Here is a 22,744-nt window from a genome sequence, read left to right on the forward strand (position 1 = left end):
ATACAATAGTAACAGATAGAGATTCCAAATTTGTCTCTAACTTTCTGACTAATTATACGAGGAACTTGGGTCCAGATTCTTTGAGTACCCCTACCATCCTCAAACAGATGGCCAGACAGAGAGAACAATCAGATACTTGAGGATATGTTGAGGGCTTGTTGCATGGATTACGATTCCTGGCATGAGATGTTACCGTTAGTGGAGTTTGCTTATATAACAGTTTTTAGTCTACAATTAGATGACTCCTTACGAGGCTTTGTATGGTAGACGTTGTAGATCTCCACTACATTGGGATGAGATAGACGAGAAAGATGAGTTGAATACCACTCTTTGGGCCAGAACTAACTCAGAAAATGATAGAGAGTCAAGTTAATCAGAGTAGAATGAAACAAGCCCAAGAGGCAGAAAGTTATGCAGACTTGAAGAGGAAAGTTTGAATTCGAAAGGTGATAAAGTGTTTCTAAGAGTTGCCCCCTACAAACGGGTGATGCGTTCCGGTAGCAAGGGAAAGTTAGCACCGAGATACATGGTCCATTTGAAGTATTACAGCGATGGAAAGGTAGCCTATAGGTTGGCTCTACCACCCAACATGGATAGAGTACACAATGTATTTCATGTCTCATGCTTGGAAATATGTAAGTGATCCCTCCCACATATTAAGTGTAGACGATGTGGACTTAGAAGAAAATCTTGTGTATGAGAGCTGTCCAGTTCAGATATTGGACAGAAAGATTAAAGAGCTCCGAAACAAGAGTATCCCTTTAGTGAAAGTCTTTTGGAGAAATCATAAAGTTGAAAAGCTACATGGAGGTGGAAAGACAGCAGAACCGTTACCCGAAGTTGTTTGTTTGAATTTCGGAAGAAATTCTTTTAAGAGAGGGAGAATTGTAATACCCACATGGAGGTAGTATTTAATTTATGTTCTTATGCCTTTAGTTGATTTTTGCTAAGGTTATTTTAAGGAAATGTGAAGAAAATGCCTTAAACTTGCATTAAGGGTAAATGGTCTTTTCACCAAAATTAGTTGATTGTGGGGAGTGAAAAGAGATAGAATTTCATGGAGAATGCAATAAAAATGAGGGCATTATGGTAATTGATAGGGACATAGATAAAATTTTAAAGAAAGGCAAAGGGCAAAATGGGAAACTAATATATAATTTTTATGTTATATCAAATTGAAGAGTGAAACCCTAGCCACTCATACCCATATGCACGCCACTTTCACCTCCATATTCTCTCAAATTCTTCAATTCTTCTTCAAAGGAAATTCAAAGGTTTTGGGTGTTTTTAGTGGATTTTCAACCTTAAGCTTCTATAGGTAAGATCCTTGCACTAGAAGTGAATTTTAGTTTTTAAAGTGTTGATTTTGATGGTTTTGGCTCATAGGATTTAAGAGGAAGAGAGTTTGATCAAAGGAGATTCTTAAAGGGTTGAATTTGCTCATATCAAAAGTAAGTAAATCCTACCCTATGTGTGATTTAAGTTATGTTGTTATATAGAATTTTCTTTGTGCATTATATATGTTATATGTGGAATTGTTGATGGATTTGCGTGTTGATAATAATTAGAATCTATCCATGGGAAGTTGGGTTGGTGTATGTGATACTTGATGAATGTTTGGTTGGATTTGAAGAGTTGAAGTGAAAATTTTGAGTGTGTATTTTGGGCAATTTGGAGTTAATTATGGAGGAGTTTATTCCAAGTTTTTGGTGGCCTAAAATAGAGATAAGTATAGCCAAATTAGTGTTGATTTGTGCATGTTGTTTGATGAAATGCCAAGGAGAAGTGCATGTGAGTATGATTATGTGTTACCTTGGGATGTGTTTGTAGATGGTAGAGATGACATGTTGGCATTCCATAATGCATAATTGCATTTAATATGTAAATTAGAAAGAATTATACACATGAAACCATCTACATGCATATACATTCATAAGAGCATGAAAGCCCTAAATATGTTACAGAAAATATAAATAAATGAGAATATTAAGTATTCAAATCTGAAATTTTACCTAAGAATGTTAAAAAAAAAAAAAAAAAAAAAAGTTGTTGCGATGGGGAGCCCGTGGTGACATAGTCCCACATGCACGCCACCTTTAGTGGGCGACCTCAAAATTCAAAAGAAGAAATGTAGTCTGTTAGAAGTGTGGGGGATGAGGACTGTACCCAATTAGAGAATTCACTCACACGACCAGGACTCCAAATCCATGCCTCAACCGAGTCCGATCGGCAGAAAAGAAAGAAAAATGAAAGAATATAAAGAAAAATAAATAAAGAAAGAAACAAAAAAAACAGAATAAGAAAATAGAAAAGAAATGCTATTTATGCATTTGCATCATGAATATGCTAATACCATGCTCATTATCATGGTAGTGAAAAATTTAGAAAACAGAGAGCAAAATAGAGAAAGAATAAAAAGAACGAGAAGAACAGAGAGAAGAACATGGAAAGAATAGAGAATAATCAGGAAATGTGATGTAAGGAAAGAAAATTCGGAATTAAAGCGCGCGAGAGAAGATAGCATAGTGGGTTTACTTACTGAGCTTATGAGTGCTCACTCTGTTGTTTTTAATGTTTTTTGCAGGTAATAGGTGAGTTGCGGTTGCACAGAACATGCGCAGTGGATGGGTTGGCTACTATCACTTTGCTATTTTGAGTATATTTTGTAAATATTTGTATATAAAGAAAATTCAATATGGGCCCATACTTTATTACTCTTATATATGTGTATTTTCTTATATATTGTTAATGGATTTATTATTTATTAATATTTTTCCGATCACTAGCTAGAAAAAGCTATCAAAGAGAGATGAAGAAGATGAAGACAAAAGAGGAGAGGAGAGAGGATTTTGATCTGGCCAGCTTCTAGTCCATGTTCCGGTGCTAGGTTCTTGCCTATTGACCGAGGAAAAAGAGGGAGAAAAAGGAAAGAAGAGAAAGGGGGAGGATAAGAGAGAGAAGGGGAAAAGAGAAGAAAGAGATTTGGACAGATTTTTTAATGTTTTCTTAATGCAAATCCTTTTTTTTTTTTTTTTTAACTTTTTATTTTTTTACGACAAACCCTTAAAGTCAAATTACCCTACAATGTGATAGAATACCAATATACCATTTTAGTTAAATTTTACTAATGGATTTGGACGGAAGTGTGGTTATTGTCATTTCAAATTTTTTGGGTATCAAATTGTCTTTACAACAACTCTGAGTAGGTGTAATTCGTTCTCCTTACAAGATATAGTTGGTTATCCTCTGAATTTGAAGTTTGAACCTACACTTTTTTAATTAGTTTCTGAGCTTAGTTGAGAGATAGTTCTCTGCAAAATTAAGTGTCTTCAGACTGATTAGGGGGAAGTAGAACTTTTCTACCTTACCTAAACAAGCTTGGGATAATTTTTAGGCACCCCTACCCACATAATAATTTATGTAGACTTAGATCAAGTCCCTTAATTTAGGGATATTTTAGGAAACTAAATTTTTGTATGTATAAAAAGTATTCAGATTTTAGAATTAAGTTAAGAAATTTTACTTTTTCTATTCAGTCAAGATTTCTAAAAATAAGTTATAATTTGAAAAAAAAAAGAACCTAAAAAAAAAAGAACCTTTAATTCTCATTAGATTTAAGATTTAAGTGGGAAAAACAAACACACCTAAGTCTTTAATGAAAAAAAATAAAACATCTCTTACTGTGTCACTTGAAATGATGCTCAACTAATAGCCTTAATGTAATCTGATAATAATTAGTAGCATCTAATAATAATTTATTCTCTACCCGCTATTCAAATTAATTAAATTAGTGTTACTTGAACTGATGCCTCAACTAATACACTTAAATCTTATAATGTGGTAATATCCACTCGTCAAAGCACATACTACCTAATTTTCGTTATAAAGTGTGAGCTTCAAGTCCTCCATTTTATGCACAATCACACACACCACTAAAAGAGAAAGATGTCAAATTCAAGCAGCAAAAGTGTTCATATTCTGATGATCCCATTCCCAGCCTCCGGTCACATTCTTCCTCTTCTTGACTTGACTCACCAGCTAGCCATTAGAGGCCTTCAAATGACCATTTTTGTAACTCCCAAAAATCTTCATTATCTAAATCCTCTCCTTTCTCTTCATCCCTCCATTGAAACCCTAGTTTTACCCTTCCCTTTTCACCCTTCAATCCCCAATGGCGTTGAGAATCTGCAGGATGTCACTGTAGATTATTTACCTCAACTAGTTACTGCTTTGAGAGAACTCTGTGATCCTATTTCTCATTGGTTTCAAACTCACTCTTCTCCTCCTGTGGCCATCATCTTCGATGTTCTTATGAGTTCGTTTGCTCATCGTTTGGTTCCGAATTTGGGCGTTAAACGCATCGTGTTTTGTCCGATTAATGCGAACGCTTTGTCTTCTTTTTGGTCTAATGATATAAGAAACATAACCGAATTTCAAAGGGAAACAAGAATAAAAGACCAGCAAAGCTGGGGGTTGGTTTTTAATTCATTTATTGAGCTAGAGAGCGAGAAATTTGATTTATTTGTTAAATTGTTCATGACGCATGATCGTATTTGGGGAGTGGGGCCATTGCTACCAATCAAAGCTGGTCCAGAACGAGGAGGGGCTAGTTCAATCCCAACAGAGGAGGTGATCACATGGCTTGACTCCTGCCGCGTGGACAATTCAGTAGTGTATGTGGGATTCGGAAGCCAGATCACATTGAACAAGATACAAATGGAAGCGTTAGCTGAGGCATTGGAGAAGAGTGGAGTTAAATTTATATGGGTTGTGAAAGATCCGGTGAAAGGAGGGAAGGATGATGATCAGAGTATTGTTCCGATTGGATTCGATGATCGTGTGGCTGGGAGAGGACTCGTGATTAGAGGGTGGGCTCCACAATCGATGATACTTAAGCACCAAGCCGTTGGATCATACTTGACTCATTTGGGATGGGGCTCGGTGCTTGAGGGTCTGTTGGGAGAGGTTTTATTGCTGGCATGGCCAATGCAAGCTGATCATTTCTTTAACGCAAAACAACTTGTGGATGAATTGGGTGTAGCTATTAGAGTTTGTGAGGGATTGAGTACGATTCCTGACTCAACGAATCTTGCTCAAATCTTGAAAGAATCGGTGAGGGAGAATCGGCCTGAAAGAATTTCATTTATGAAGCTACGAGAGAAAGCTTTAAATGCTATCAAAGAAGGTGGGAGTTCTTACAAGGCTTTAGATGATTTAGCCAGACTTATTTCCACCTTATGCCTTTGATGCCGTATTCTTTTACTTGATAGAAATGTGAAGTTTTCAATAATTCTTGATTTGAATGGAAATTAATGTAATCAAATATTAATTCATTTTGAATCTTATTCATTGGTTTGAGTTTGCAAGATATTACAATTTTGTAATATTTCACTTGGAGAGTTATAAATTTTAACCATAAAATTTATATTAAAAAAAAAAAAAAAAAAGGGAATCAAGAAAAGGCAGTGACGTTCTGACTTCATTGTAGACCAGCCCAAAATTCGTTACATATTATATATATTTTTGATCTTTTATGATGCGGACTTAATAACAAACAATTTTATTGTCGGATTGGTGATAAAAGCAAAGAATCAATAATTATATATGTATCTTTCATTTTAGAATAATGAACTTGTTTTCTAGTGAATTAACAATCATTTTCCACGTTGGATTAGGTGGGAGAGATTATCCTCATTTTGTTTAGAGCTAGAAAAATCAACTGACTTAATAATTTCAGGATGTTCACATTAATTATTGAATATGCTGACATGAGATTTCGCACCAAAGTTGGAATTCTCGAAGTTTTTTAACTTGACCAAAGACATTAGACATGCATACCTATACATACCACACACACACACACACACACACATGTTTATTCTTTAAATAGGATTTTAAAATAAACTTCTTTCCTAGGTATGCGTTTTCTAGGTTCTCAATGGCCAAGGGATACTTAGGAAATACTAGGAAGGGGTTTTACAGTTGGTATCAGAGCGTGATTTTGGGTGTTCGAAATGATGTTTTGATTGAATTGTTATAGTTATTTTATATTTAATTGATGTTGGTAATGGTGTTTGTAAGTAATGGAAGTATCATTGCCCATGCGTCCCCAAGATACTCTCTCCAACCGATTGCTGTTAGTATTTTCTTTACTGTTTAGTGAATAGAATTAGCTAACATTGATTGAATTTTTTGTGAGTAAAGGGTATGGCTACGAGGCGTTCACAAAAGGTTAATAGGAGGGGTGAGGAGAATGTCAATGAAGAGGGCACTAGTGAGCCAGTAGCCCTGACTACCAATGCGCCCCCTATACGTCTACCCAAAATGCTTCTGTTTTGGATGAGGCTGCAATCAACAGGATGATTCAGGCAGTTATTACTGAGGCCTTTAAGAGGGTTATCCCGGAGAGTATAAGTAACCAAGTGAACACAAATCCCTCATCTCCAGTAGTTCAGCCTCAGCAACATTTTTTCTTTTTAATTTCTAAACTATAATAAGTTCATTGTACAAGTCAAATAATATAGTTTCCGTTCTTGGAGTAAATTATGAAATTCATAGTAATAATTACTAGAACATACGCATTTTTACAAAATTTACTAGCAATTTGATTTCAATAGTCATCATTAAAACATCCCTTCATGCTCATAGCGTCCCTCGGAATCCTCTCCCAGCTTCATGCCTTAATCCTTACCTACAAAACATTTTAAAACAATTTGTGGGGTGAACGCTAATCGCTCAGTAAAGGAATATGGCCATTTAAAAACTATTCAGGTTCATTATATAAGTATATTACTTAGGACTTTACCTACCTACAAGACATGACCGTCATTCATTGACATTAACACGTTCATAAAACATATCATACACTTTGGACTTTTCTCATAAACATAAGTCATAACATAACCATATATAATATAATATAGAACATATATGACTTATGCAATATTCATAAACATGGCATGCTTATTTCTTTTGTCTTTATACTTGATGTTTTCATTAATCTTTATTATTCGATCNCATGCTCATAACGTCTCTCGGAATCCTCTCCTAGCTTCATGCCTTAATCCTTACCTGCAAAACATTTTAAAACATTTCATGGGGTAAGCGCTAATCGCTCAGTAAGGGAATATGGCCATTTAAAGACTATTCAAGTTCATTATACAAGTATATTACTTAGGACTTTACCTACCTACAAGACATGGTCATCATTCATTGACATTAACACGTTCATAAAACATATCATACACTTTGGACTTTTCTCATAAACATAAGTCATAACATAACCATACATAATATAACATAGAACATATATGACTTATGCAATATTCATAAACATGGCATGCTTATTTCTTTTGTCTTTATATTTGATGTTTTCATTAGTCTTTATTATCCGATCAGATTCATTTGAACCATTACCTTGTTTTTGGTCGTCACCTCAAAGGACTCATGGTTTCCACGAAGATTCCATTCCTCTGATCTTGGTTTATACATCAAGAGACTCATGGAATTCATTCCTTAAAATTTAATAAATGTTTTCATAAGTCAACTAAATAAGCTATATGCATTATCATTATGACTGCAAACATATGGGATAACATCTCTCATGCTCAATCATACTATTCATTCATTTAACATGTAACCTTGGCCAATTGCACAACTCATCAATCAATTTAGCAAATCTCCATGACATGAATATTCTCCTACTAAATTCATTAATTTAAGTAATTCAATTTCTCATACAACATAAGGAATTTAAATAGTAGGTTTATTCAGTGGATTATTAGAATTTATAGAAAAAAAAAAGGGAATTCTATTTGAGGAGGTGGATGTCATACAGTTCATCACTATTCAATCAATTTTTTCCTCATCTTCCAATTCGAATTAATTTTTGGCTAAAACACAAAAGTTTTAGGTCTATTTCTTAAGTTTTTAATACTTCAAGAATCAGCTCAATCAAACTTTTATAACTTTAGTTATGACTAATTCAGTGAAGCACGTACATTATAAGTCTTAAAAAGCCAAATCCGAATTCTATTCATTTTTAACCATCTCACCTTCATTTGCACATTCATAGTATCTGCCATATCATTCTAAGTATAAAAGGCCATAAAAACCTCCCTTTTTACAGAACCAAAAAGTGCCAAAACATCATCCAACTATAAATCTCTTAATTGGCATAATCATCCTCCATATACACACATACACCAATCAACAAACCCATTTACACCATCCATAACCAAAACATAGCATCACACTCAAATTAACATAAATAAATGTAAGTTTTATCAACCCTAGGTGTTATCAATTGTAGTCATAAGGGAGATTTTTTCCTTACCTTAATATTCAAAGCACAAAGACACTCCTCCTTAGCTCTAAAGGTTCACCCTTTCTACCTTACACGCATAATCACTTATGAATTTCTCTTTTAACTAAAAATCAGAACAACTAGGGTTTTGAAACTCACCTTAAACCCTGAAATTGAAGTTCTTAAAGTGTGGATGATGATCTCCTTCGAAATTCAACTTGAAATCCTATGAAAATTTGAGAATAAAATGCTTGGATTAGTAGCTTTTATGGTGGATTTGAGAGATGAAGAAGAAGATGATGCATTTGGGGTGTACAAGGCCGACTCCTCTCTCTTAAAACCTTGTAGATATTTATTTCATTATTACTCTATTATGATTGGTCATGAATGATATTTTTATTAAATATTCTTTAGAATATTCTCTTTCTCTTTCTTTTATGATAATAATCAACAATTAATTTACAATCCTTTGCCATGTGTCCCGATTGTTTACAGTCGAACCTCCAATAGTTTAAAGGGAAGTAACCTAAGTAACTTTACAGTCCTTTGCCATGTGTCCTTGTTGTTTACATTTGAAACACACATTGGTCCCTACTAGACAATTCCCTTTATGCTGCCTCCCACATTTTTGACAATGGGGAAGATTATTCCTTCTCTGTTGTTGTTGTGGAGTCCTTTTATTCTTACCACCCTTCTTTTGAAATCCTTGCTAAAACTTTCTTTTACCTTTGTCCTCCGAGACTTGTGTGGATTTCCCTACTTCGACTTTCTGAACTGCTGTCTTGCCCGAACTAGAACTACCAATCACCAACTTGGGGTTCTTCATCCGCCTCTCCTTATTTACATAAATCTCTGCTCTTAATGCCCGTTCCCGGGCCTCACTATAAGTCTGGGGAGGCTGACCACCCGCTATAATAATCTGGGCAATTTTTTGATGTAATCCATTAACAAATCTCTCTAACCAGCACTGCTGAGTACTCACCCTAGTAGGAGCAAAACAGGCTAAGGAGTTGAACATTATAGCATACTCTCTAACAGTCATATTACCCTTCTTCAATTCCGTGAACTCTTGAGTCTTCACAGATAACATGTCCGCCGACCGGTATTCTGCTTCAAATAGCCTTTTGAATTCATTCCAAGAAAGAGCACTCGTCACATAGGTATGCTCCATTAGCTTCCACCATACCTGGGCATCTCCTCTCAGCAAATAGGAAGCATAGCGAACTTTTTCCTAGTCACTAATGGGACACAAGGCCATTGCTCGATCGACAGTCTCTAACCACTCCTCTATCCCCGCCGGATCGTTTGAACCACTGAACTCTTGAGGTTGGTGCTTTTGAGAAAGATTATAGATTGGTTCCACTTGTCCAGAAGGTGTAGCACCCATCGGCATAACTGGTATGGTTACTGGAGGTGGAATTTGTATTTGGAACTAAGGCTGAACTACTAGAGCTAAGGGATTTGTGTTCACTTAGTTATTTATACTCTCTGGGATAGCCCTCCTAAACGCCTCAGTAATTGCTGCCTGAATCATCTTGTTGATTGCAGCCTTATCCAAAATAGAAGCATTTTGGGTAGACGTAGGTGGTCCACTATTAGGGGGCGCATTGATAGTCGGTGCTACTGGCTCGTTAGTGCCCTCTTCATTGACATTCTCCTCGCCCCTCCTATTAACCTTTCGTAAATGCCTCGTAGCCATACCCTTTACTCACACAAATTTCAATCAATGTTGGCTAATTCTATTCACTAAGCAAGTAAAGAAAATACTTAGAGCAATCGGTTTGAGAGAGTATCTTGGGGTCGCGTAAGGAATGATACTTCCATTACTTACAAACACCATTACCAACATCAATTAAAAATAAAATATCTATAATAATTCAATCAAAACATCATTTCAAACACCCAAAATCGCGCTCTGATATCAACTTTAAAACCCCTCCCTAGCTGGGTATTTCGTAAGTATCCCTTGGCCATTGAGAACCTAGAAAACACATGCCTAGGAAAGAAGTTTATTTTAAAATCCTATTTAAATAATAAACTTGTAGTTTAAAAATATATATTTTTTAATTTAATTTCTAAGTTATAATAAGTTCATTGTACAAGTCAAAAAATATAGTTTCATAAACCCTAGGTGTTATCAATATTAGTCATAAGGGAGATTTTTTCCTTACCTAGTATTCAAAGCACAAAGACACTCTTCCTTAGCTGAACCCGAATCATACACAAGCATTCTATTAGTCTCCCGAATGCACTATTCGACAAGATGTGCAAGATATTCGTGGTGGATGGCACTAATGATTCTTCTCTTTCTGAAATTTGCTCCTTCAGTCTCCATTAGCTCTTTGCTTTTTTATTTAGAAAAGAGGCACACTTAGATCATCTTTAACCCATTGCACCAAATGGTGCAAGTTTCACACCAATTGGTGTGATTTTTGCTGTAAAACACTATTGTATCTCCAACCTACTACATCAATATACACCAAAAGAATATTCTTAGAATATTCTTTAAAATATTCTTAGATATTCTTTTCTCTTTCTTTTATGGTAATAATCAACAATTAATTTATTTCACTCATAGAATATTCTTTAAAATATTCTTTGAAATTCTCTTTCTTTTTCTTTTATGGTAATAATCAACAATTAATTTATTTCACTCATTATTTTTGTATTATTAATTAATATTGGAATGATATTTTTATAAATATTCTTAGAATATTTCTTTCTCTTTTTTTATGGTATAATCAACAATTAATTATTTCACCATTAGATATCTCTCTTCTTTTTCTTTTATGGTAATAATCAACAATTAATTTATCTTACTCATTATTTTGTATATATAATTAAATATTGGGATTGATATTTTTATAAATAATACTTACTTTGAAAATTATACAATTAATAAAATTAAGCATTTATTTAATCAAATATTAGTTGAATGATTTGGATAGTTGTTTGGTATGAGCTTTTATAGTTGAAGAAAATACTATTCTAGATAAAAATAATAATTCAAAAATGTTTTGTCCATTCAAGCTTTTGAGATTTGTGGCTTATTCAAAAAGATGTATTGTCCATTAAGCTTTTGAGATTTGTGGATTATTCAAAAAGATGTATTGTCCATTCAAGTTTTGAGATTTGTGCTATTTTAAAAAGATGTTGTCAATTCAAACTTTTTAGATTTGTGGCTTATTTCAAAAAGATGTATTGTCCATTCAAGCTTTTGAGATTTGGGTATTCAAAAGTGTATTGTCCATAAGCTTTTGAGATTTGGGGTTTATTCGAAAAGATGTTATAAAAGAGCATACGACACATTAGTTTTTCATCACATCTCTCTATTTCCTCTAGAAAAAAAATCATATATCTTCTTCATTTGTGTTACAAAAGACTACACACGAAGTTCTTCATACAAAATGAAGAAGACATGCATCTTTTCATATTTCTTGATGTTTCTCAAAACCGATTTTAGGTATAAACAATCTAGTGATCAATTCTGGTCTCGAGTTGAGCTTGACTACAATAGTTCCAAACCCGTGTTTCTACTCAGGTTCAAAACAAAGATCTTTACATTGTCAATGCATCTGTCTTAGAGATTGGCAAAGTGAGGGGATGCGTACATCAAATTGAAAAACGAATCCAAGTGGTGCTTCTGAGCAAGATATTGTGAGTATTTGTTACTTTATTAATTTTTTTATCTAATTGATTTAACTTATATGTACATGTTTGTAGATGATCAAGCCAAAATGTTACTAGCACAAGATAAAAGTTACAAGAAAGGTTTCAGATTTGATCTGTGGGCCTATACTTAAGGATTGAAAAATTTACAATGTTAACGCAGAAGTATTTCAAGGCAAAAGGTAGGTTTGTATCACAAATCAGAGACTCCCACTTCAAGTCTTCCAATCGGTGCTTTTGAATGTCGTCAAATTCTTTAAACATAAATGATGAAAATATTGGGTAGTTCAGCTCAACACCCATTGGGTGAAGAAAGCAAAATTAAAAGGAAAAATTATAAAGAAGTTTTAACAGTTTTGAAACATTCAAGAAGAAATTGACAGCTCACTGATATTCAATAGGGGAACTCAGATAGGGCACAAATTATGAAATCCAAATGAAAAAATTGGCTGGCAGAATATCAAGAAGAACAAATTTTATTCAAGGATTTTAAATCCATAACGATCCAAGCCTACGTGAGTTTTTTCAAATGAGCAATCAAGAATTACACAAAAAGGCTCAACAACAGGTCAAGACCTCAAAAACTCTAATTCTTTCCAATATTTTGATGATCTTACAGGATTCGGAACTAATCTACGGAATACTTAGTTATTTAGTTTATGTTGTATTTTTTTTAATTTTATGTTTTTAAATTAGTTAATTTTATTTTAGTTATTTAGTTAATATTGCATTGAATAAGTTGTTTTTAATTTTTCATATTTTTGATTAATCATTATTTGAATTATTATATAAATATAAATGAATAATAATCAAATTAACTTAAATACAAATAAAAAAAAAAAAAATTATAGAACAGTACACGCCAATTTGGTGTGGATGAACAGTTCTGCCCCAAATTTGGCTGGCCTGTTCAGCCGACCAAATTGTGTGCCAAATGGCCTGCATTGGAGCAGCAGTTTCAGCTTTTGGTTTTTTTTCACACCAAAATAGCGTGGGTTGGAGATGCCTTTGGATTCATTAACATGTAAAACGGTTAAACTATAGATTTAAACACATGTGGGTAAAATATATTAACGTTTGTTTAAATTGAAATTGAAAACGAGCCCCCACCCTTAAAACGCTTAATCGAGCATATACCCAAAAAAGACTGACAACACATTTGTTTCTCGGTATTTTGCGACGACAATGCCCTAATTCGACAATATTTGATCCTAAAGCTTCCTTACACAAAAACATGGCTGATATTCATAAAGAAGAGGAAAACCTACCCCACTCCGAATCCTGACTCCGCGGCCCAGCAATTCAAAGGTGTGAAGAAGATGCGATCACCAATGAGAAGATCAGATCATCGAAGAATTCCTATGAAGTAATGTTAATTGGAATAACATTCATAGTAAGCATGCTGAATTCTCATTGAATATCATGTGATGGTATTAGTGTGGTGATTAAAGAGGGGTGCACTAAGACATTAGATGGATAAATGTTAGTGAACTATTTTCGAAAATGACAGATTAGATGAATCACATGGACTGGTCAATGATGCATCGTAGGATCGTGTCGTGACCATGATCCTTAGACCTGAGACACACGGTTGAATTCACAAGGATGCATAGGTATATAGAGTATAAGCACAGACTAGTCAGTCTTTGTAATAAGCCAGTTTGTCATATGTATTCATGTGCGGGGACAAGGATGGTCAAGATGGGATCTTAACTAAAATATCCAATCTCGAGTTCCTAGACGAATGTCAATAAACATTGGAAAAGGAAATCTCTGGCAAGTATAATGAATGTAGATGAAAAGTAGTTTCATGTTGACGAGTTCCATTGTATCGATTAATTGATTAAAGATTAAGTTAAGGGTTTTGACATACCATGAACCATTCTTAATTGGATTAGATACAGAGGGATTTTACTACACGATACGTACGATAGAATGTGTCATTGGAGTTTACAATTCATTATGGTTTAGGGGTTATGGAACATTGCTGAAGTCTACATAATTAGTGGAGTTTCGATTATAAAGAGTTATAGAAAATATATAGGCCCATGGCTAGATCACAGTGACCAAAATGGTCACACTTAAAAATGCACAAAATGTGTGACACTTTCTAAATCCACATTAATAAATCACTAATTCCATATAATTTATCGATTATTATTCAGAAGGAATGAATTCAGAAATATTAATCACAATTTCTCTAATTTTAATTTTTTAACCATAAGTGACATCTAATCACAGAAGGACATACTATGTAAATGGAAGTGCAGATTTTTGTTGAAACGAACTCATACACAGAATTCTCTTAGTCTCCGAATGCACTATCCGACAAGATGTACAAGATATTCTGGTGGATACCACTAATGATTTCTATCTCTTTCCAAATTCTTCTCCTCCAGTCTCCATCAGCTCTTTGCTTTTTTATAGCAACAGTTCCCATCTCGAAGGACTCCTATAGACAATGCCAAAAGACACTTCACCAAGTACTTTGTTTTGGAGAAATTATTTGCACCTCCTTTATTCATAATAAGTAAATGTTTGGCACTGCATAGTAGAGGGCTGGATTGCCAATTCCTGCAGACGACCATCTAGAGAGGCAGAGAGAAAAAAACAAAAGAAATAATCAGGAGATGCGTTCACATACACGAAAACAACTATTGAAATTACTTGATTCATTGCTGCAGGAAACTGTTATTGCTTGCGTGTCACCTACAGAGATTAAAAAAGAGTATTTAAATTGAGTTCGTAAGTGAAGCTAAAAAAACCAAATCAAAGAAAATATCAGGAGATGCCCATTCATATATAGAAAGCAATTGAACACTTACTTGTTGCTTGGAAATTTTGTTGCGACCCTTGAGTGTCACCTAGAGAGTTAAAAAGAGTATTTAAACTGAGTTCAAAGTCAGTTTCTCATAAGCTCACAAGTTCGTGTCTAGGACTTAAACATTCAAATGTGTTTGTAAAATTGTTATAATTGATTCACTTATGCTTGCTTTAGGTATATAATGATATGAAACTCAAAAGTTAATTTCACAGGGAAGGAGAAATATTGATTAAATATGAAACGTTTATTGCAAGGAGAATTTTTTTATTAAAAATTTGGCTCTATAGGGAACACATAAATGAAAAGGGAGAGGATAGTACATCTGAATTCATATATTTTAGGAATTAATCATTATATGCCGATAGCGTTACAACCAATCTGCCTTGCCTAATTAAGTTAAAAGCTTCACGCTCAAAGTTAAACAACATACCCATGACAACATCAGGTGGCTAGCGCATCTTGTGTGTCGAGCAAACAACATACCCATGACACAACCATCCTAACCCTCTTATCCCATGGAATCCAGGCGCTCCCGTTAGACTCAGGTGACCAGACGTGCCACGTGAAAATCCGTAAAACCTGCAAAACCTTTTTTAGAATACACTTTCTATAAACCATTCTCTTATTTCATCATGAACATATACACATAATATATATTATATATATATATCTTAGAATATTCTCTTTCTCTTTCTTTTATTGGTAATAATCAACATTAATTTACGTCCTTCGCCATGGTACGGTTTTTGATAACTTTTACAAATGATACCTTACTTTGTATAAAGAATGATTATATGTATTAAAAGAAAATTTCGGGCCCATTTACTTTTGCTAATATAAATGCATTTTACTTTATGTATTTCTATGAGTAACCTAGTATGAAGCAGTTATTACATGTATTGACAGCTCTGAATAGAACTGCGTTAGGCTAGTGTCAAACTGCACCAATCGGTGCACAAGGCACTCCGGTGATCTCAAGTCTAATGATCACATGCACCACCATTCGTTAGAGGATTTGTTCCATAGACAATGTGTGTTACCATCCATATGGAATCCTCTAGTGGGTCAGTCCAGTGAACTTGCTGTGGTGTATTCGCCTACAGCAAGCACTCATGTGTTGCACCAGGTTGTCACCAAAAAACCATGACAAGTGAGATCAGTCACTGCCGTTCGACAGGTCGTTCAACACTATGATAGCCTTACCGTATTATCTGTCCTCTTACTTCTGAATAATACTACGGCTACGGACGTTTCTAGAATGGCGACCATATGTGCTTATAGGGTTCTCACTATCAAGATTTGAAACACTTGATACCCTCGTCACGGTTCTACCATTCTAATTACATATATCAATACATATTGCAATAATAATGATTTACGCAATAGAGAATAAAATGTCTTTTTATTGATCAATGATCATTATTACAAAGAGTCAATTCTACAATAATTGATTGGCTCTAGAGCCCCTACTCTAGCAGTATTGTCCATTCAAGCTTTTGAGATTTGTGGCTTATTTTAAAAAGATCTACTATCCATTCAAGCTTTTGAGATTTGTGGATTATTCAAAAAGATGTATCGTGCATTCAACTTTTGAGATTTGTGGATTATTCAAAAAGATGTATCGTGCATTCAAGCTTTTGAGATTTGTGGCTTATTTCAAAAAGATGTATTGTCAATTCAAACTTTCGAGATTTGTGGCTTATTTCAAAAAGATATATTGTCCATTCAAGCTTTTTAGATTTGTGGATTATTCAAAAAGATGTATTGTCCATTCAAGCTTCTGAGATTTGTGGATTATTCAAAAAGATGTATTGTCCATTCAAGCTTTAGAGATTTGTGGCTTATCACAACCCCTACCACCGACCTGCCCGAAGGCAGGCAACTGGGTGACGATACTAGAGTAGACCTGCCTGAGTTGATCCATTCTTTGGAGTTCCCACCACCCGTATTTAGATCGCGGAGGCACCAAAACAGTACACTTGATGGGAGGAGATGGTGGCAGCAAGAAGCTGTGCTGGTAGTGGAGGTGGCGGAGATGGCCGGAAGAAATCATGTGTAAATTCTTTTAAATTATGAACACGAGGTTAGTCATTTCTTCGTGTTGTCACTGTAGTAGTGGAATTTCGGATGATGGAGGTGTAGGGATTTAATTGTTATTCAAATGGCCAGACCTCACAATTTTACATTTAAAAAAATATCCTGAAATTATTTTTGATTTTTTTTTAATTTAGAAAAGAGGCACACTTAGATCTTCTTCAACCCATTGCAGCAAATTGGTGCAAGTTTCACACCAAATTGGTGTGATTTTTGCTGTAAAACACTATTGTAATAAGCCAGTTTGTTCATATGTTATTCATGTGCGAGGACAAGTAATGGTCAAGATGGGATCCGTTAACTCAAAATAGTCCAATCTCGAGTTCTTAGACGAATATCAATAAACATTGGAAAAGGGAAATCTCTGGCCAGAGTATAATGAATGTTAGATGAAAGGTAGTTTCATGTTGACGAGTTCCATTGTATCGATTGACAATTTGATTAAAGATTAAGTTAAGGGTTTTGACATACTATGAACCATTCTTAATTGGGATTAGATGACAGAGGGATTTTACTACACGATAAGTACGATTAGAAATGGTTCATTAGAGTTTACACTTCATTATGGTTTAGGGGTTATGGAACATTGCTAGACGTCTACCATAATCAGTGGGAGTTTCGATTATAAAGAGTTATAAGGAAACATATATTAGGCCTATGGCTAGATCATAGTGAACCACAATGGTCACACTTAAAAATGCACAAAATGCTGTGACACTTTCTAAATCCACATTAATAAATCCAGTAATTCCCATATAATATATACGATTATTATTCAGAAGCGAATGAATTCAGAAATATTAATCACCAATTTCTCTAATTTTAATTTTTTAACCATAAGTGACATCTAATCACAGAAGGACATACTATGTAAATGGAAGTGCAGGATTTTGTTGAACCCGAATCATACACAAGCATTCTATTAGTCTCCCGAATGCACTATTCGACAAGATGTGCAAGATATTCGTGGTGGACACTAATGATTCTATCTCTTTCTGAAATTTGCTCTTCAGTCTCCATTAGCTCTTTGCTTTTTTTATTTAGAAAAGAGGCACACTTAGATCATCTTTAACCCATTGCACCAAATGGTGCAAGTTTCACACCAATTGGTGTGATTTTTGCTGTAAAACACTATTGTATCTCCAACCTACTACATCAAATATACACCAAAAGAATATTCTTAGAATATTCTTTAAAATATTCTTAATATTCTTTTCTCTTTCTTTTATGGTAATAATCAACAATTAATTTATTTCACTCATAGAATATTCTTTAAAATATTCTTTCGAAATTCTCTTTCTTTTTCTTTTATGGTAATAATCAACATTAATTTATTTCACTCATTATTTTTGTATATATTAATTAATATTGGAATGATATTTTTATAAATATTCTTAGAATATTTCTTTCTCTTTTTTTATGGTATAATCAACAATTAATTATTTCACCATTAGAATCTCTCTTCTTTTTTTTTATGGTAATAATCAACAATTAATTTATCTTACTCATTATTTTGTATATATAATTAAATATTGGGATTGATATTTTTATAAATAATACTTACTTTGAAAATTATACATTAATAAAATTAAGCATTTATTTAATCAAATATTAGTTGAATGATTTGGTATAGTATGTTTGGTATGAGCTTTTATAGTTGAAGAAATACTATTCTAGATAAAAATAATAATTCAAAAATGTTTTGTCCATTCAAGCTTTTGAGATTTGTGGCTTATTCAAAAAGATGTATTGTCCATTAAGCTTTTGAGATTTGTGGATTATTCAAAAAGATGTATTGTCCATTCAAGTTTTGAGATTTGTGCTATTTTAAAAAGATGTTGTCATTCAAACTTTTTAGATTTGTGGCTTATTTCAAAAAGATGTATTGTCCATTCAAGCTTTTGAGATTTGGGTATTCAAAAGTTGTATTGTCCATAAGCTTTTGAGATTTGGTTTATTCAAAAGATGTTATAAAGAGCATACGACACATTAGTTTTTCATCACATCTCTCTATTTCCTCTAGAAAAAAAATCATATATCTTCTTCATTTGTGTTACAAAAGACTACACACGAAGTTCTTCTACACAAATGAAGAAGACATGCATCTTTTCATATTATCTTGATGTTTCTCAAAACCGATTTTAGGTATAAACAATCTAGTGATCAATTCTGGTCTCGAGTTGAGCTTGACTACAATAGTTCCAAACCCGTGTTTCTACTCAGGTTCAAAACAAAAGATCTTTACATTGTCAATGCATCTGTCTTAGAGATTGGCAAAGTGAGGGGATGCGTACATCAAATTGAAAAACGAATCCAAGTGGTGCTTCTGAGCAAGATATTGTGAGTATTTGTTACTTTATTAATTTTTTTATCTAATTGATTTAACATTATATGTACATGTTTGTAGATGATCAAGCCAAAATGTTACTAGCACAAGATAAAAGTTACAAGAAAGGTTTCAGATTTGATCATGTGTGGCCTATACTTAAGGATTGAAAAATTTACTAATGTTAACGCCAGAAGTATTTCAAGGCAAAAGGTAGGTTTGTATCACAAGATCAGAAGACTCCCACTTCAAGTCTCCAATCGGTGCTTTTGAATGTCGTCAAATTCTTTAAACATAAATGATGAAAATATTGGGGTAGTTCAGCTCAACACCCATTGGGTGAAGAAAGCAAAATTAAAAGGAAAAATTATAAAGAAGTTTTAAACAGTTTTGAAACATTCAAGAAGAAAATTGACAGCTCACTGATTTCAATGGGGCAACTCAGTAGGGCACAAATTATGAAATCCAAATGAAAAAATTGGCTGGCAGAATATCAAGAAGACACAAATTTTATTCAAGGATTTAAATCCATAACGATCCAAGCTACGTGAGTTTTTTCAAATGAGCAATCAAGAATTAGCAAAAAAGGCTCAACAACAGGTCAAGACCTCAAAAACTCTAATTCTTTCCAATATTTGATGATCTTACAGGATTCGGAACTAATCTACGGAATACTTAGTTATTTAGTTTATGTTGTATTTTTTTTAATTTTATGTTTTTAAATTAGTTAATTTTATTTTAGTTATTTAGTTAATATTGCATTGAATAAGTTGTTTTTAATTTTTCATTATTTTTGATTAATCATTATTTGAATTTATTATATAAATATAAATGAATAATAATCAAATTAACTTAAATACAAATAAAAAAAAAAAAAATTATAGAACAGTACACGCAATTTGGTGTGGATGAACAGTTCTGCCCCAAATTTGGCTGGCCTGTTCAGCCGACCAAATTGTGTGCCAAATGGCTGCATTGGAGCAGCAGTTTCAAGCTATTTTGGTTTTTTTTCACACCAAAATAGCGTGGGTTGGAGATGCCTTTTGGATTCATTAAACATGTAAAACGGTTAAACTATAGATTTAAACACATGTGGGTAAAATATATTAACGTTTGTTTAAATTGAAATTGAAAACGAGCCCCCACCTTCAAAAACGCTTAATCGAGCATATACCCAAAAAAGACTGACAAACACATTTGTTTCTCGGTATTTTGCGACGACAATGCCCTAATTCGACAATATTTGATCCTAAAGCTTCCTTACACAAAAACATGGCTGATATTCATAAAGAAGAGGAAAACCTACCCCACTCCGAATCCTGACTCCGCGGCCCAGCAATTCAAAGGTGTGGAAGAAGATGCGATCACCAATGAGAAGATCAGATCATCGAAGAATTCCTATGAAGTAATGTTAATTGGAATAACATTGCATAGTAAGCATGCTGAATTCTCCATTGAATATCATGTGATGGTATTAGTGTGGTGATTAAAGAGGGGTGCACTAAGACATTAGATGGATAAATGTTAGTGAACTATTTTCGAAAATGACAGATTAGATGAATCACATGGACTGGTCAATGATGCATCGTAGGATCGTGTCGTGACCATGATCCTTAGACCTGAGACACACGGTTGAATTCACAAGGATGCATATGGTCATATAGAGTATAAGCACAGACTAGTCAGTCTTTGTAATAAGCCAGTTTGTCATAGTATTCATGTGCGGGGACAAGGATGGTCAAGATGGGATCTTAACTCAAAATGATCCAATCTCGAGTTCCAGACGAATGTCAATAAACATTGGAAAAGGAAATCTCTGGCAAGTATAATGAATGTCAGATGAAAAGTAGTTTCATGTTGACGAGTTCCATTGTATCGATTAATTGATTAAAGATTAAGTTAAGGGTTTTGACATACCATGAACCATTCTTAATTGGATTAGATACAGAGGGATTTTACTACACATACGTACGATAGAATGTTCATTGGAGTTTACAATTCATTATGGTTTAGGGGTTATGGAACATTGCTGAAGTCTACATAATTAGTGGAGTTTCGATTATAAAGAGTTATAGAAAATATATAGGCCCATGGCTAGATCACAGTACCAAAATGGTCACACTTAAAAATGCACAAAATGTTGTGACACTTTCTAAATCCACATTAATAAATCACTAATTCCCATATAATTTATCGATTATTATTCAGAAGGAATGAATTCAGAAATATTAATCACAATTTCTCTAATTTTAATTTTTTAACCATAAGTGACATCTAATCACAGAAGGACATACTATGTAAATGGAAGTGCAGATTTTTGTTGAAACGAACTCATACACAGAATTCTCTTAGTCTCCGAATGCACTATCCGACAAGATGTACAAGATATTCTGGTGGATACCACTAATGATTTCTATCTCTTTCCAAATTCTTCTCCTCCAGTCTCCATCAGCTCTTTGCTTTTTTATAGCAACAAGTTCCCATCTCGAAGGACTCCTATAGACAATGCCAAAAGACATTCACCAAGTACTTTGTTTTGGAGAAATTATTTGCACCTCCTTTATTCATAATAAGTAAATGTTTGGCACTGCAAGTAGAGGGCTGGATTGCCAATTCCTGCAGACGACCATCTAGAGAGCAGAGAGAAAAAAACAAAAGAAATAATCAGGAGATGCGTTCACATACACGAAAACAACTATTGAAATTACTTGATTCATTGCTGCAGGAAACTGTTATTGCTTGCGTGTCACCTACAGAGATTAAAAAAGAGTATTTAAATTGAGTTCGTAAGTGAAGCTAAAAAAACCAAATCAAAGAAAATATCAGGAGATGCCCATTCATATATAGAAAGCAACTTGAACACTACTTGTTTGCTTGAAATTTTGTTGCGACCCTTGAGTGTCACCTAGAGAGTTAAAAAGAGTATTTAAACTGAGTTCAAAGTCAGTTTCTCATAAGCTCACAAGTTCGTGTCTAGGACTTAAACATTCAAATGTGTTTGTAAAATTGTTATAATTGATTCATTATGCTTGCTTTAGGTATATAATGATATGAAACTCAAAGTTAATTTCACAGGGAAGGAGAAATATTGATTAAATATGAAACGTTTATTGCAAGGAGAATTTTTTTATTAAAAATTTGGCTCTATAGGGAACACATAAATGAAAAGGGAGAGGATAGTACATCTGAATTCGATATATTTTAGGAATTAATCATTATATGCCGATAGCAGTTACAACCAATCTGCCTTGCCTAATTAAGTTAAAAGCTTCACGCTCAAAGTTAAACAACATACCCATGACAACATCAGTGGCTAGCGCATCTTGTCGTGTCGAGCAAACAACATACCCATGACACAACCATCCTAACCCTCTTATCCCATGGAATCCAGGCGCTCCCGTTAGACTCAGGTGACGAGACGTGCCACGTGAAAATCCGTAAAACCTGCAAAACCTTTTTTAGAATACACTTTCTATAAACCATTCTCTTATTTCATCATGAACATATACACATAATATATATTATA

The 22,744-nt window shown here is 33.9% G+C and overlaps 2 protein-coding genes across 2 annotated transcripts; one reads left to right on the top strand and one right to left on the bottom strand.

The window, feature by feature from the left end:
• Nucleotides 1–3,928: 3,928 nt before the first annotated feature.
• Nucleotides 3,929–5,303, top strand: LOC116146947 (UDP-glycosyltransferase 89C1-like). The gene has a single exon (XM_031432377.1). The coding sequence runs from the start codon at nt 3,946–3,948 to the stop codon at nt 5,245–5,247; it is 1,302 nt and encodes a 433-aa protein (XP_031288237.1). The 5' UTR covers nt 3,929–3,945; the 3' UTR covers nt 5,248–5,303.
• A 3,711-nt stretch (nt 5,304–9,014) lies between these two features.
• On the bottom strand, nt 9,015–9,476 carry LOC116146909. Its single transcript, XM_031432342.1, has one exon. It carries the CDS (start codon nt 9,474–9,476, stop codon nt 9,015–9,017), a length of 462 nt encoding a protein of 153 aa, XP_031288202.1.
• Nucleotides 9,477–22,744: the final 13,268 nt, after the last annotated feature.

This window comes from Pistacia vera, unplaced genomic scaffold (genome assembly GCF_008641045.1).
Source record: "Pistacia vera cultivar Batoury unplaced genomic scaffold, PisVer_v2 Contig485, whole genome shotgun sequence".
Classification (NCBI taxonomy): Eukaryota; Viridiplantae; Streptophyta; class Magnoliopsida; order Sapindales; family Anacardiaceae; genus Pistacia; species Pistacia vera.

Bases quoted from the DNA above. Each gene is read 5' to 3' on its own strand.
- LOC116146947 (XM_031432377.1), top strand. From the start codon at position 3,946: ATGTCAAATTCAAGCAGCAAAAGTGTTCATATTCTGATGATCCCATTC.
- LOC116146909 (XM_031432342.1), bottom strand. From the start codon at position 9,476: ATGGAGCATACCTATGTGACGAGTGCTCTTTCTTGGAATGAATTCAAA.